At 41.9% G+C, this 16,661-nt stretch overlaps 1 protein-coding gene across 6 annotated transcripts in view; it reads left to right on the top strand.

The window, feature by feature from the left end:
- LOC131203793 (matrix metalloproteinase-17-like) overlaps positions 1-16,661 on the top strand; it is a 32,889-nt gene that overhangs the window by 4,451 nt on the left and 11,777 nt on the right. The window contains exons 1-6 of one of the 6 annotated variants that reach the window (XM_058194400.1): positions 2,150-4,571; positions 6,842-7,134; positions 10,545-10,773; positions 12,152-12,284; positions 14,710-14,887; positions 15,925-16,208. In XM_058194400.1, coding sequence (XP_058050383.1) covers positions 6,938-7,134; positions 10,545-10,773; positions 12,152-12,284; positions 14,710-14,887; positions 15,925-16,208 — 1,021 coding nt within the window. In that variant the 5' untranslated portion in view covers positions 2,150-4,571; positions 6,842-6,937. Of the gene's footprint in view, positions 1-2,149; positions 6,263-6,841; positions 7,135-7,803; positions 7,888-10,485; positions 10,774-12,151; positions 12,285-14,709; positions 14,888-15,924; positions 16,209-16,661 lie in introns of those variants that run through there. The other 5 variants (XM_058194402.1, XM_058194405.1, XM_058194399.1 and 2 more) reach the window with 5 other exon arrangements.

Raw genomic sequence — 16,661 nt, 5'->3', positions numbered from 1 at the left:
CCAATCCAAATAACCACATCCAAAGCTTTTCATCTCCCAACCCCTCCCATTACATAAAATAACTTTCTAATTATTCAAAGGCAATCTGATATTTCTTAATCTGATATCTGTTTTGTAGATAATCAATCCATTTTTCCATTCAATTAAATATCTTTCCTGCGTATTGTCTTTTAAAAAGCTGAGATTTTAGCCATCTCAGCCAAATTAATAACTTTCAATATCCATTCTTCTATTGTAGGTATCTCTTCTTTCTTCCAGTATTGTCCAATCAACAGTCTTGCTGCTGTTATTAAATTCAGAATCAATTTAGTCTCAATCCCTGTACAATCCGTTATAATTCCCAAAAGGAAAAATTGTGGCAGGAACTTTATCTTCTTCTTCAGTACATTTTGAATAATCCACCAAATTCTTATCCAAAAGACCTTAATTTTCTTGCAAGTCCACCAAATATGAAAATATGTAGCATCATCACAATCACACCTCCAACATTTCGCTTGGATATTAGGATACATACATGATAATTTTTTGGGATCTAAGTGCCATCTATAAAACATCTTATAAAAATTTTCCCTTAAATTCTGTGCTTGTGTAAACTTAACATTTCTAACCCAAATTTTCTCCCATGTTTCCAACATTATTGGTTCCTGAATATTCTGTGCCCATTTTATCATACAATCCTTTACCAAATCCTTTTCCGAATCTATTTCAAGCAACACATTATACAATCTCTTTATAGAAAAATCTCTTTATAGAAAAATGTGGGTTAGACAGCACCACCACCAGATGGATTCGTAATTGGCTGACCAACCGCACTCAACGTGTAGTCCTCAACGGAACTACATCCACATGGAGGGAAGTATGCAGTGGAGTACCCCAAGGCTCTGTTTTAGGCCCAGTACTCTTCAACATCTTCATCAATGACTTGGACGAGGGGATAGATGGGGAACTCATCAAATTTGCAGATGACACCAAGCTGGCAGGAATAGCCAACACTCCAGAAGATAGGCTCAAGTTACAGAAAGATCTTGACAGACTTGAACATTGGGCTCTATCTAACAAAATGAAATTCAACAGTGAAAAAAGTAAGGTTCTACATTTAGGCCAAAAAAACAAAATGCACCAGTACCGTATATGTGGTACCTTGCTCAATAGTAGTACCTGTGAGAGGGATCTTGGAGTCCTAGTGGATAACCACTTAGATATGAGCCAGCAGTGTGCAGCAGCTGTTAAAAAAGCCAACACAGTTCTGGGCTGCATAAACAGAGGGATAGAATCAAGATCACGTGAAGTGTTAGTACCACTTTATAATGCCTTGGTAAGACCACACTTGGAATATTGCATCCAGTTTTGGTCGCCACGATGTAAAAAAGATGTTGAGACTCTAGAAAGAGTGCAGAGAAGAGCAACAAAGATGATTAGGGGACTGGAGGCTAAAACATATGAAGAACGGTTGCAGGAACTGGGTATGTCTAGTTTAACAAAAAGAAGGACTAGGGGAGACATGATAGCTGTGTTCCAATATCTCAGGAACTGCCACAAAGAAGAGGGAGTCGGGCTGTTCTCCAAAGCACCTGAGGGTAGAACAAGAAGCAATGGGTGGAAACTGGTCAAAGAAAGAAGCAACTTAGAACTAAGGAGAAATTTCCTGACAGTTAGAACAATTAATAAGTGGAACGACTTGCCTTCAGAAGTTGTGAATGCTCCAACACTGGAAATTTTTAAGAAAATGTTGGATAACCATCTGACTGAGATGGTATAGGGTTTCCTGCCTGGGCAGGGGGTTGGACTAGAAGGCCTCCAAGGTCCCTTCCAACTCTGATGTTATGTTATGTTATATGCTCCTGGGTCTGATTTCTAATTTGCTTCATTAAATTTTCCTCCCTTTGCATTATACCAATTTTTTGATCTTCTTTCCATCTAGCACTTATTTGCCCATATTGAAACCAAGTATAATTCCTCCCTTCTTCATTTAATACCTGTAATGATTTTAATTGCAATCTACCTCCTTCAGCATACAAAAGTTCTTTATAAGTAATCATTTCCTGTTTCTGTTCTATATTTATATTCTCTATTGCATGTCTAGGGCTCGCCCATATAGGAATCTTGTATTCTAATTTATAGGAATATTTTTTCCAGACCATAAAGAGCACTTCTCAACACATGATTCTTAAAAGCCCTATCCACTTTTTTTTCATAAAATAAGTACGCATGCCATCCATATAACAAGTCATAACCTTCTATATTCAAAATTCTTTCCTCTGTTAAGTTAAACCAGTCACTTATTACTGAAAGGGCTACTGCTTCATAATATAATTTAAAGTTAGGCATTCTTAAACCACCTCTTTCCCGTGAGTCCTGTATTATTTTCATTTTAACCCTCGCCTTTTTACCCTGCCATATAAATTTGTTAAAGCCTAGCAATTTTCATGGAAAAAAATCTGTCTTTTCCCACTGAATTTCCATTCTGTTTCCTCTCCTCAACCAATGACATAAAGCGGCCCAGCCCCAGCCCTCCTACTTGATTGGGGCTGATACTTAATGAGCTTCCATGGGAATGAGAGGTGAAATCTTGCCTTGAGAGGCTCCCAGATACCAGTCAGGTTCTGCGAGAATCCTCTTAAAAGGATGAAATGCCATAATCCTGCCGGGTCAGGGCTTCTCAATTGCAGGGACTCGAAACATCTGGGATGAGATTAAAGAAATGCAGAGTCCTGGGTTATTTTTATAACTGGGCAAAAGCGGGCACATTTCTCAGCATTCAAGCCTGCTGAGAAAGGCTTCAGTTTTTCTCCAGTTCTGCAAAAGTTTGGCTGCATTAACAGCTTTGCTCGCCCACTGAGGTGGCTTTGGTGGAAATCTAGACATCTGTCTAAAGAGCCTGTTTTCATCTCTTAACCTTGCAGGCTATAAGCTTCCCTATGTCAGTATACAAACCACCTTCTGGACCTCAGTCTTTCCCCCCACCCCTCTACCCCTCCACCATATGCAGAAAAACAAACATATTTCTAGAAATCAGGAGCTTTAATAAGTAGAAACATCCTGGAGGAATTGCAAGGAGCTCCGTCAACAGACCACTGTTGTTTTGTAAATGGTGCTACCCATCACATAGCCATATTGTGAGGACAGCTCCCAAAATGTCAACAGATTACATGTTCTTGTCTTGCTCCTTCAATCCCTGGACCCTTCTCTATCTCAGGGTTCTGCATGCTGTAGGACTCCTTTTTCACCTAGCCTGAAAATCCACTCACAAAATCTGCTGGTGTAATTGAAATAATGAAGAAACCTGCTTGATTTGTCTCTGGAGCAGGGGTCTCCAACCTCGGTCCCTTGAAGACTTGTGGACTTCAACTCCCAGAGTTCCTCAGCCAGCTTTGCTCTTCAAGGGACCAAGGTTGGAGACCCCTGATCCAGGTCATGGTTGTCCCAAAGGTGCATTTTCAGAAAGCAACTGGACTTTGTTTCTCCATGAAGACATTTGGTTTCTCATCCAAGAAGCTTCTGACCTGCTTGATTTGCAATATCAAAAAGTTGAGGGCGGCGAAGTTGCAAGGACCTTTTATAGACATACACCTTCAAATAAGAAAATGCATATCTGGAATATGAATTTCCCTCCTATTTCAGAAAACCCAAGGAACACTGCCTGCCTTTTATGAGTGCCAGAAATCTCTTCCATTAGTGTCCTGAGGCCAAGCATTGGAGAGTCTTGCCTGGGGGATCAGATGTGGTTCATCCTCTCTGCCTCCCTTTGAGAGCTGGGGTTTGTTAATGGGGCACTGTTAGTCTTGACACCCACTGCACCCACAGGATATTATTATGGGTGCCATGGATGTGACTCATCTACCGCATGTGTTCTGGGCAGGCTGCCACCGCTGTGTCCATTCAAGATACCCTTCTGCTAATTTATTTTCAGCAATGTTTGGCCCATAATAATGAGAAGAGCTGTCCTTCTGCCAACCAGACTAGAACTTTCCTGTGATGGCCTGTCTCAGAATGCTCTCAGCTGGGTCCCAAAAGGCTGTTGAACATTGAACGCTGAAGCTCACCACTTCCTGGTGGTGTTTCCTGCAACTCTTATTTAAACAAAAAGGAGCAATCGGGCTTCATAACATTCAGAAGTGGATATAAGCCGAGGTGGTAAAATGTTGGTGAGGATGCAATGGCAAAAGGCCCATTTCAGACTTCCCATTTTGGACTCCTTGTCTTGCTGCAGCCCAAATCCACGGGGCAGGACTCCAGATGCTGAAATCGTTCTGGGGCTCTAATTTTACAAATTCATTTTGCTGCCTTGATTGAATAGCATCCATCCTTCCAATCATTTGAAGTATAAACCACCCTTCGGAAGGGGTTGCCTCCATGTGTGGGGTATGGGAGCAGTTACTGCCCTCTCCCCAGGTTTTTACAGCAGGTCTGCAATTGATTTGCTTCAAAAGCCCTTTGAAACCAGCCCGAGAGAGGAGGTGGGAGTGTGTGGCTGTGAATATCCTGTTTTCCATTGTGTGATTCTCTTTCCAGTGGTCTGCAGACTTCCCAGCTTCTCACGCTTTCATTAAATCTCAAGAAAAGAGATTGGGGTGAGACACTTCCCATGGGGCTTTTTAATACCAGTGCTATCATTAAGGGTGGGGGGGCTTATTCTTAAGAGGCTTTTGGGAACATCTGCTACAAGGGAAATTTGGAAAAGTTCACCCCATTTCTCTGCCGACATATTTTATGGAGAATTTTGGAAGGCCGGATGAGTTCAAGTTCATTAAAAATAGCTTTGCCTGCAAAGGAACTGGGATTTATTGCTAGAACAGAGCTTTTAATCTTTTCACACAATCCTCCCAGAGTTTTCTTCATCTGGCAGTGTTTGAATTGTTGGTTGTATTACGTTCATTATGACTGGCCACTCCAGAAACAGCAGTTTTCAGTATCCAAATTTATAATTGTATAACATTTAGAGACCAGAATCCACAATTTGTTACAGATAGTCCTTAACTAAAGGCACTGAAAAAAGTGAATTATAACCGTTTTTCACACTTAGCATCCCCAAGGTCATGTGATCAAAATTCAGACACTTGGCAAGTGATTCATTTATGAGAATTGCAGCATCCTGAGTTCACGTCATCAGCTTTTGCAACCTCCTGACAAGCAAAATCAATGGGGAAGCCAAATTCACTCAACAACTTTCTTGCTAACTTAACAACCGTAGCAATTCTCTTACCAACTGTGGCAATTAAAATGGGGCAAAATTCCCTTAACAACTGTCTCACTTAGCAACAGGAATTTTGGGCTCAGTTGTGACCATAAATTGAGGACTACCTGTATTAGATTTTTATCCTGCCTTTATTACTTTGTAAGTAGCTCAAAGTTGAAAAAGTTTCTTTGTAAGTAACCCGATAGAATATCTCCCACGTTGTGCCCAGAACTAAAAAAGATTCTATTGGGAGTAAACGCCGTGTTCAGTTCTTCCACAGTCTAACTGCTGTGAGGGTGGCTTTTCTCCCTCGCCCCCTCCACCCACCCCACTGCAGAGATCTGAGTGAGAAATAAGAGCCTCATAGTCTGTGTAACCATGGACACCACCTCCAGTCTAGCTGGTCACAGCCGTCTCCCAACAGATTAATGGCCTCATTGTCAACCGGCATTGTTCTGCTTGGAACTTACAGAGGCCCCAGTTGACCCCATCACCCAAAATAGCCATTCTGGACTCATCGCTTCCTAAAGGGGATGCATCCCAGTGAAGTCTCTCCAGGGCCCAATTGCCTCTGCTTGGAGGTTAATGGGCGAAGCCTTTAGCTGAAAGGAATAAAAGGACAAGCAAGATCCTTCATGATAAAGGCTGATTATCAAGTTGCAGGTTGAAAACAAGGAGGGATCCAACTATTGTGGAAAAGCAGACAGACATTTGCTTAGTGTTTCAGACCAGACAAGGAAGCAAAGGAGAATCAGGCAGCCGGTAAAGTTCAGATGATCTGGATGGATAGAAAGAATCATAGATAGAAAACCCAGTTGAGTTTAGAACCAGAACGGTACAATTCTGAAGACGAGTTTTTTTTTCTACGATGGCGAAGTTATGCATGTGATCTCCAGCTCCATTGATTTCCAGTTCTTGAGAACCATGAATATCCCAGGCCCACCCATCCTTTCGTCTATGGAGATTCTCAGTCATCCAGGTTGTGGAATTAAAATATGAAGCGGAAAGGAAACCTTTTGAAAGGATGGAACAATAAGAACATTTCCTTAAGGTGACTCTATAACAGTAGAAATTAATATTATCCAGGTATTGTGTTCAAGCCACTTTGTATTTTAATTCCAGAAACGGAACACTGCTTTTCAATTTTGAATGCCGAAGAATTGAACATGGCTTTACGGAGGATCTTTTCTTGATGGTTTCCTCCAAATCTATCATTTTAAACCAATTGACAGCTTCACTGTGATGGGCTGCTTCTCATTTCCAAGGCTGTTGTTTTATTTATGTAAATGGAATGTAAAACTCTCTCCCCTCAACCTAACATCCTCCAGAGGCTTCAAGGGACTACATAGCCATAAGGCTGAGAATTCATAACTCAAGACTGCCATGTTGGGGACAGCAGAAGGAGAATATTCTGCTAATTTTCCACTTCAATACATCAGTTGGCAAACTTTAAAAAAAAAAAGGCCGGATGCATTTGAGAGTCAAAGGCTTTTCCTGTGCCAACAGCTAAATCATAAAGCACTTTGCAGGGGGGGTTAAGCTGCCCTCCTTTTCTTAGGGAGGATGGTCTCCTCTCCCAGTTGTTGTTGTTTTTTAATCTAGCAGAAAAGGTTAGTACACTACATTATTCTCTCTATCCTAATTCTGCCACATTTTTTCTTCCAGTGCCAAGAAGACAGGAATGTACCTATGAGAATGCATAGAACAACAACAAGCAAAGCATAAAATTAAACTATTTTAAAAATCCTGTCCCTGCTCCCTATGGCCAATTGCATGAGATGCAATGGTGTTGGGAGGAGGTCTTGGGGACCCAATCCTCAGCTCCCCACTGCTGCAGGCAACTCCTCCCTCCCGGGACGCACCCTCCTGCTCTCCTCTCTGCTGCCCCTCCCTGATGGGTGGAAGAGACAAAGTCCTCGGTCAGATGGAAGCCTTTGGGGAGCTGAGTCTTGCATCAGGTAGGTTGAATGCAGCAGGGGTCTAGCAAGTTGCCAAATGAGGTGGAGGGGTGTCTACGGGTTGGGGATGGCATCAGTGCTGTGATCAAACGAAGGGGCTCTTGAGTGAGTTACCAAATGCACAGGTGGACTGTTGGGGAAAAGAAAAACCATGTGGGTTTGGAAAGCCAAGAGGGAGAAGGAGGGCTGGTTCTCTGAAGAGATCCAAGCGGTGAGAGGGGGTCTAGGTCTGAATGTGTGGTACAAAATCACAAGTCCTTAAGTGCATGTGCTGCACTTTCAGTGAGAAAGAAAAAAAGGGAAGGGAAGGGAAGAAGGAGGAAGGAAGGAAGGAAGGAAGGAAGGAAGGAAGGAAGGAAGGAAGGAAGGAAGGAAGGAAGGAAGGAAGGAAGATTGTGAGTTGAGGGAAGGGAGATTAGAGAGATGGTCAGCAGCCAGAGGAATAGTGGAGAGCAAAGCAAAAACTTTTGCAAGCTGCTTGTTAAATTGGGCAAAGCAGATTAGAGGAATTGCACCCCCGACAGTCCCAGCAGAGCAGGGTGGGATGTGGGTTCTTTTAGTCCTCTGGGAAAGATAAGTTCTTCAAAGGACGCCTCTCTGCCTTAAAGAGAATCGCCACTGGTCTCTGCTCCCCTCCCTTCCCCTCCCTCCCCTCCTGCCCCACCCCAGTCTCCTTCCAAGGAAAAGTAGAACTGGAGCAAAGCTGCTCTTGGGGATCCTTCAGGACTTGCTCTTCGGGGGACCTTTGGATGGGTAAGTAGGAGCCCTCCTTCTTCAGAGGCAAAGATGGGAGAACATTATCTTCCCACCTTCCTTGTAATTTCCAGCCTTCCTAGAAATGGGAGAGGCACTTTGGAAACCGGGGAGAAGGGGACAAGGGGAATGGAGTCTTGTTGAAATATAAGGAGAATGATCTTTTTTTTTAAAAAAAAAAAAAAGCTAATTTGTACATTTTTTAAAAAAGCAAACTAGATAATTTCTGTCTGCTTGTTGGGTTAAACCAGAAGGAGACATGCTGTATATCGTTTTATGCCTTAGAGTAATTGCAAAATTTATGGACTTGGAAATTCAGAATGACGGTGACAGGAATTAAAGACTGACATCGGTTTGGGGGATGTGGATGGGTTCCGTTCCCCTGGAAGATAGCTGGACTGATATCCCTGAGCCTCTTTAACACAGCAGCCTCTCTAGCAAACAGCAATACAAAAGCACAGGCGGGATGTTTGGGCACAGCTGATGAAGGAGGTGTTCCATTACTAAAGTGACAGTTTTAATGCAAGTCTCCTTTTTTGCCCTTGTGGAAAATTAAGATGTGGAGCCTGTATATTTTACAAAGAATTGGCTCTCAGAGATTGCTTCCGAGAGGGCAGGAATGGCACTGAATTTAAATCTATAGTACCTCTGATGCCTACAACAGAATTATAGAATTTCTGACTTCATAAATTTCATTCTGCTTTCCTCTCCTCTCCTCTCCTCTCCTCTCCTCTCCCCCTTTTCCTTTCCTTTCCTTTTCCTTTTTCCTTTTCCTTTTTCCTTTTTCCTTTCCTTCTTTTTCCTTCCATTCCCTTCCCCTTCCCCAAAGACAGAGTACATAGCCCTTCCTCTTCTCCCCCTTCTCCCCTCAACAAAATCCCTATAAAGCAGGGGTATCCAAGGTGGGGAAGGACAGATCACAAAAGAATCAAGATGCCACCTGCAGGATTCACCCCACTCTTTTCTATATGTCCCTGAAAGGGATGGGATTCTAATGCACAAACTGGGCATCTCACTCCCACCCCCTACCCCATAGATACTCCTCTTGTAAGTTAGCCATCTACCAAAAGTCAGGCTAAAGAGATGGCTCTCTAGGTCTCACCCCACAGAATTCTTTCAGCTATTATGACGTCCCTTTCTGGGTTGATTTCCCTTCTGGGTGACTGACAAATCAAAGCTCTGGGCTGCAAACACTCTCTTTTGTATTTTTTTAATACAAAAATTGGAGCAGCACATTTTCAATGGAAAGAATCTATAAAGAAATATGAGTTGAACGCAAGAGAAGCATCCATGGCATATTGGCGCCCCTAGTTTCACTTGACCTGCTTCTGCATTGGGTAATGACTCTGAGTGGAGTATACAAAGGTGTGCTAGTCATGGAGACGGCACAAACTGGGTGCCGTCGTCTTGAAATCATGCGGCGCTCATGCTCCACCATACATGATAAAAGCCATGGGTTCACCAGAGCACTCTTCCTTAGATGCATCTGTGTTTTCCATTGTAAAACACCAGTTACATTTTTATCTATTTGTGTTTTCTGGCAGCAATGTTTTCAGTCAAAAGGTGCCAACAATCCTTGTGCTGGATAGTATGCCAAGCACTGGCTAGCTGGTAAAGCAAACGACCAAGTAAATGTCCTTGCACTTCAGCCATTTTTCTTTCTTTCAGATTACCTGTTTCCTGTAATTTGTTTTGCTGACAAGCATTTCTCTGCCACCTTAGTCATAGGAAACCAACCTGTTAGAACTTAAATGTAAAAATAATTTTAAAAATGGATAAAAATTGAAAAAAACACTAAAGAGGAGAAGAGATGATGGATAGGAAGAATTGCCTTTTAAACATTAAGGGAGCTTGTTGTAAGCTGATAGAGGCAGAAATAAAATTAGGTAGGGGAAATACTAAAACATATATTTTAATAGAATAAACAAAAATAAATAGAAAGATTAGAGGGTTATAGACATTAGGCATTTTTTTCCTGCTGTTTAAATAATATTATGAGTATCACCTAAGTTTGATAAATGTGATACAGATTACTAATATTGTTAATCTAATCTGGATTAATATGAATGATGCCCAGAATCAACACTGTCCGCATACAATGTGGATATATATTTAAAAATAAAAATAAAAAAATATAAAAAATAGAACTTAAACGTGCTCATATTGAGAGAGTTTCTTGAAGTTCTGCAGAGCAGGGTCAACAGTGATTGGCCCAAAGTCACCCAGACATCTTTCATACCTAAGGCGGGACTAGAACTCACCAGCTCCTGTTCCTAGGGCAGCACCTTAACCACTATACCACTGGCCTGCTATCTCCACTGTACTGAATTCCTTAGATAAAATAGAAGACTTAAATGTTAGTAGGGATGAGTTTCAAAACAGATCTTGCTAGGAAGAAGTTCTAATCAAACCTCATATATTTGTCAAATGATTAGTTAGAAAGGTTCTTACTTATATTTGCCATTTCCTCAATGGCTAGTGATATGATAGATGTTTTAGGTCAAATACAAAAAAAAATAACCCACCAATTCATGGAACAAACCTTCCTTGAGCTCATTCTGCAACTGGAGTTGATTACATTTGGTTTTTTCCCCCCAGATAAAATAAACCAGTTTAGCTGGGTTACAGGAAAAAAAGGAATCCTTTTTTTTGTCCAGAATTGGAAGAGGTGGTGAACACACCAGAACAGTGAGCAGCACCTGGATGGAGGCTGGAAAAGTCTTTTTTCCTAAGAAATATCATAGACAGCCTCAGCAACAGCACCTGCAAAGGACGAAGCCACCTGCCATCTCTCTACACGGGCTTCTCTTCTTTCTGTTGCTGCCATCTTCCTCATCCTGCCTCAGTCCTGCTCCCATGCCCACCAAGGAGAGTGGAGAAGTCATCGTAAGTCAAACCTGAAAACTGGGGAGTTGTGACATCTAAGAGGGGTTTCGCAATCTTGGCAACTTTAAGATGTGTGGACTTCAATTCCCAACATTCCCCATCCAGCTGCAAGGTTGAAGTCCATACATTTTTAAGTTGTCAAAGTTGAGAAAACCTGTTCTAAGAAGATGGGTGTTCCTACAAAGTGGAGAAAGCCAAGCTAGTTCTGTGCTGCATCTCTTCTCCAGGTGGTTTGAGGACATTGATTAGAGCAGCAGTCACCAACTGGTGGTCCATGGACCACCGGTGGTCCATGAGAAAATTTTGGTGGTCTGCAGAAAAATTATATGCATTTTTTATATTGCACTAAATCAGGGGTCCTCAAACTACGGCCCCTGGGACAGATATGTGCAATGAACGCTTGTGTTGCTGCAGAGAGTCTCCCCCTTCGGGTCTTCTTGTGAGGGTCAGAGGGGGGCAGAAATTCAGACTTGGGGTCTGCTTCAGCCTCCTGGTGTGGGGCTTTGGGCAAAGGCTAGAAGGAAGTGCCACTGGTGGAGAAGAGCCGAGGACCTTATTCCAGTGGGATTACACCATGGCCTGGAACTGGCTGACCATCTCAGGCCACTGAGCCTCCAGGCACCGGTACCTGGCCTTGCATTCCTGCAGGTCTTCCCTCTGCTTGGAAAGCCTATGCTCCTAGTCCCCAGTGAGGTGCTCCTGCTGAGCCTCCTTCTCTGTTAGATCCAATTTGAACTGAGCTGTTTTGCCAACTCTTTCTTGTGGTGGCTGCTTAGCTCCAACAACTACTTCCTGTTGGGGCCCTAAGGAGCCTGGACGGGGAGGCGGGGAGGCAGCCACGCCCACCCAGTCACATGACCACCTAGCCACACCCATCCAGCTGGTCATTAAGTAGATCATATTAGTGGTCCACGGGATTTAAAATTATGAATTTAGTGGTCCCTGAGGTCCGAAAGGTTGGTGACCCCTGAGTTAGAGAGTTGGCTTTCATGAAAAGTAATGAGATTTTTCTTCCCTGAGAGCATCTTAAAAACAAATTAAAAGCTCAGTTGTTTGATAAATTAAAAACCTGGCATTTCACAAATTAAATGGAAACTCTAAGAAATGAAAAATCAGCAACTTGGTTCAGAAAAGCATTCCAAAAATCTGGCTGAATCCTTCAAGGGCTTTGGCAAAATGCAGAATCTGTAATTTTGTAGCTAGGTATTTGAGAATTGGCCTTGATGAATTTAGTGGTTTTTCTTCTACACAGGCAAAGAAGCAGAATAAAACAGGAACAAATTAGTTTAGAGGGGCCAATTTTAAGAAATTTATAATTCTCAGGAGGGAAGGGAAGGACTATAGTACCTCATGTTTTCTATTGATCCTCTTTGTTTAGGAGTGGTTAATACGTTATGGATACCTTCCACCAGCTGATCCTACTGCAGGCCAACTACAAACCTGGGAAGCTGTGACAACAGCTCTTCGTGCGATGCAACATTTTGCTGGCATTGCAGAAACTGGGATTCTAGGTATAATAAAACTGAGAGATGTTAGTGTCTTGCTTGTTCTCCTTGGGGATCCATGGTTTTGCAATGAATATCTCTCTTAACCCATAAATGAGAGAGGACAGTCCAACTCCAACTTTCTGAACTTCAGTGAAAGATGCTACGGTAGTAGCATCCTTTTTTTTTTTTTCATAAAAAGTTTTATTTTTACATTCATATCAAATAATTCATCCAATGTACAGTTATATACAATTAGTCGGGCTTGCCCAGTCACCACCACCCTTTTTAACACTCTTCCCTCTTCTACCTTCTTTTACTTTCCAAACCTTCCTCTCCTTCTCTTATCTACATCCACTCCTCCCTCCACCCTACACCTTCCTTCTCCCTCTTCTATCCCTCTTCCTTCCTCTTCTCCTCTTTCCTACCTCCTACTCTGTCTTTTCTCCCTCCTCACCGTTCTAAAATGGTAACTAGGCAGACCCGACCCTACATTAATTATATTTATACATCTTCAATAATCCCTGTACATTAACCATCACTCCATCTCTACCAAACCCCGCCCACTTCCCCCCCCCCCTCCCCCCCCCCCCCCACCCCGACTTCCCAGAACAAAATGCAGGGTATCAAAACTAACAATCATAATCCAAAATAATTCCTAAATTATAATCTCTAGTCACACCACACTTAGTCACACTCTCAATTCCCCTCTCCTTCAGAAATATATCTAATACAAAATATTTCCTAAATTTACTCATATGCTATTCGATATTTTTTTATCTGATACTTATTTTGAATATAATCAATCCACATTTTCCATTCTAAAATATATTTTTCTTGTGTATAGTCTTTCAAGTAAGCGGAGATTTTTGCCATCTCTGCCAGATTTGATACTTTGAGTGTCCATTCTTCAATTGTAGGTAATTCTTCTTTCTTCCAATATTGAGCAATCAAAAGTCTTGCGGCTGTTATTAAGTTTAAAATCAATTTAGTCTCTATAGCTGTACAATCCATAATTATTCCTAGTAGAAAGAACTGTGGAGTAAACTTAATCTTCTTTTCAAAATATTCTGCATGATCCACCATACTTTAATCCAAAATGCTTTAACTTTTTTACAAGCCCACCATATATGGTAATAAGTGGCATCTTCACAATCGCATCTCCAACATTTAGCCTGTACATTAGGATACATACATGACAACTTTTGGGGTCTAAATGCCATCTATAAAACATCTTATAAAATTTTCTCTCATATTTTGCGCTTGTGTAAATTTAACATTCCTCACCCAAATTCTTTCCCAAGTTTCCAACATTATTGGTTGCTGAAAATTTTGTGCCCACTTAATCATACAATCCTTAACCAGTTCAGTCTCTGAGTCTATTTCTACTAATACATTATACAACCTCTTAATATGCTGTTGGCCTTGATCTCTCATTTGTTTTAACAAATTATCCTCAGTTTGCTTAACACCTATTTTTTGATCTAATTTCCATCTAGCTTGTAATTGTCCATATTGGAACCATGTATAATTTTTCCCTTCTTCCCCCATCTTTTCTCTGGATTTTAATTGTAATTCCCCCTTTTCCATACAAAGAAGTTCTTTATAGGTAACTACCTCCATCTTTTGATATATATTTATATTTTCTATCATGTGTCTCGGGATTGCCCATATTGGAATCTTTCCATCTAATTTATATTGATATTTCCTCCAAACCCTCAATAATGCATTTCTAATTATATTATTTTTAAATATTTTATCTACTTTCTTATCATATAATAAATAGGCGTGCCACCCATATAACAAACCATACCCTTCTATATTCAAAACTCTTTCCTCAGTTAAATTAATCCAATCAGTAATTAATGATAAAACAACTGCTTCATAATACAATTTCAAGTTAGGCATTTTAAGACCCCCGGTAGTAGCATCCTTGAGAGACCCAGGCACTTCTTGAATATCTTCAGTGAAGAAGGAGTACTAAATTTATCCTTCTAGACAAAATTACAACAGTTGGTTTCCCCCCCTGGATTCTAAAATGAAATAAAATGAGGGAAACTATCAGGAGAAATTTATCTGCATTATTCTGTTAGGAAATATATATCTTTGCTAGCTGTGACTCCATGGGGTGTAGTATTAATGTCTCGGCTAGGACGAGGGTTCATGTTTCATATGCTGCTTTAGTTTTCAGAATGTATTGATTTATTATTAATTAAATTTATATGACACCCATTTCACAATTGGAGACGACTCTGCAGAATCAGTGCATTTCAGGCCAAAGGAGCCTTTGATGCCATCGGAGATTTAGGTTTAAATCATTCTGCTAATGAATGGCCCCAAAATTGCCTGTTTCCAAGAAATTGAGGCAAAGCAAGTTGAAAGAGACAGGGCAAGGACTGAAAGTTCAAATTTTTCTGAGGTTTTTTCTTTCTCTTCCCTTGAATTTATGCAGACGATGCCACACTGAGTCTGATTCGGATGCCTCGCTGTGCTTTGCCTGATATTATCCCCAACTTCCCCCCAGAGCTTTCTTTAAAAAAGAATGCAAGGAAGAAGAGATGGCAAAGGAGAAAAGGTCGGGAGAGGCGCAGTTCTGGTTCCGTTTGGACTAAAAGAAACATCTCCTGGAAGTAGGTATACACATGAAGGCTTAATGCAATGTTTCTCAACTGTGGCAACATTAAGAAGGGTGGACTCCAACTCCCAGCATTTCCCAGCCAGCATACTGGAGTTGAAGTCCACCCGTCTTAAAGTTGCCAAGGTTGAGCAACACTAACTTGGTGGGAAATTAGATTGAGAAAAGAATCGTACCTTGTACAAACACCGTTGTTCAGTGCCAGCGTTCAGACAACTAGGCTAACATGGAAATGGGTAACTTCTGGTTTATTGTGGTTAGAGCAATGGAGTCTGCCAGCTAAGTGAACGTGGGGCTCTTGTTAATCCATTATAAAGTCTATTTATTTTGGGTGCAGTGTGTTATGTGAAGCCAAGAATTGTGTTTCATTAAATCTAGTTTAGGATGCAATCCAGTATTTTGACTTATTCCACCAGAGTGGCACAACATGATTAAAAGGTTCTTGAGGGAACCAGTTTTCTGGATTTGCAGAATGCCCTTCACCATAAATGAAGCAAATGTCTTAGGTTGACACTACATCCTCAGTCCCCCCAAAAAACTAAACTTCAAGCAAGCCAAATTTAGTATGCTTTAGGAAAGCCAATGAAATGAAGGGACGTGGTGGCTCAGGGGCTAGGACATTGAGCTTGTTGATGAAAAGGTCGGCAGCTCAGCGGTTCGAATCCCTAGTGCTGCCGTGTAATGGGGTGAGCTCCTGTTACTTGGCCCGTTACTTGTCTCCCGTTACTAGGTCTGCCAACCTAGCAGTTTCGAAAGCACGTAAAAATGCAAGTAGAAAAAATTGGGACCACCTTTGGTGGGAAAGTAACAGCGTTCCGTGAGCCTTTGGCATTGAGTCATGCCAGCCACATGATCACAGAGATGTCTTTGGACAGCGCTGGCTCTTCGGCTTTGAAATGGAGATGAGCACCGCCCCCTAGAATCGGCAACAACTAGCACGTGTGTGTGAGGGGAACCTTTACCTTTACCTTTACCTAGGAAAGCCAATGATATTCCTGTTGCTGTCACCTGCAGATTTTATTTTTCCCATAGGGTGAAGAGCTACCCCCAAAGAGCTCGTCTCAGCCGAGAGACAATGCGAGTATTGATCTATTATGCCCTAAAGGTTTGGAGTGAAGCTATACCATTAACCTTTCATGAGGTTGGTGGCCACACTGCTGACATCTCTGTGGAGTTCCTCCAGCTGGATCACCATGACAGTTATCCTTTTGATGGACCTGGTGGGATGGTGGCCCATGCTTTCTTTCCTGGAGACCCCCAGAGGGCTGGCACTGTCCATTTTGATGGGGATGAAGAATGGACTTTCCGCTCACCAGGTGATTTGATTTTCAGGAGTAGTGAAGGAGTTAAGAACTGAAAACCTGTTCAGGTGTTTGCCTGACTGTGTGGAAGGCTCACATTGGATGCAGGATGCAGCCATGCATAGAGTCCTGCCCTTGTCTTCTCCTGTTATCCCACTTTTATCTAATGGTCTGAAGCAGGGGTCTCCAACCTTGGCCACTTTAAGACTTGTGGACTTCAACTTCCATAGTTCCTCAGCTGAGGAATTCTGGGAGTTGAAGTCCACAAGTCTTAAAGTGACCAAGGTTGGAGACCCCTGGTCTGAAGGTAAACTATTCTTGCTTTGGCTTGAATGTGAGTACACTCTCTGAGTGATCTGAAGGTTGCATGTACTTTTCTCCCCCCATGCTGACCTCTCTATGGGTTCAAGTGAATGCCCAAAAGGAGCTACAATGAATTTGAGGAGGAGGAGGCTTTGCTGAACTTGT

Source organism: Ahaetulla prasina, chromosome 9 (assembly GCF_028640845.1).
Source record: "Ahaetulla prasina isolate Xishuangbanna chromosome 9, ASM2864084v1, whole genome shotgun sequence".
Classification (NCBI taxonomy): domain Eukaryota; kingdom Metazoa; phylum Chordata; class Lepidosauria; order Squamata; family Colubridae; genus Ahaetulla; species Ahaetulla prasina.
The sequence above is the reverse complement of the archived record's forward strand: the minus strand, read 5'-3'. Positions and strand labels throughout refer to the sequence as shown.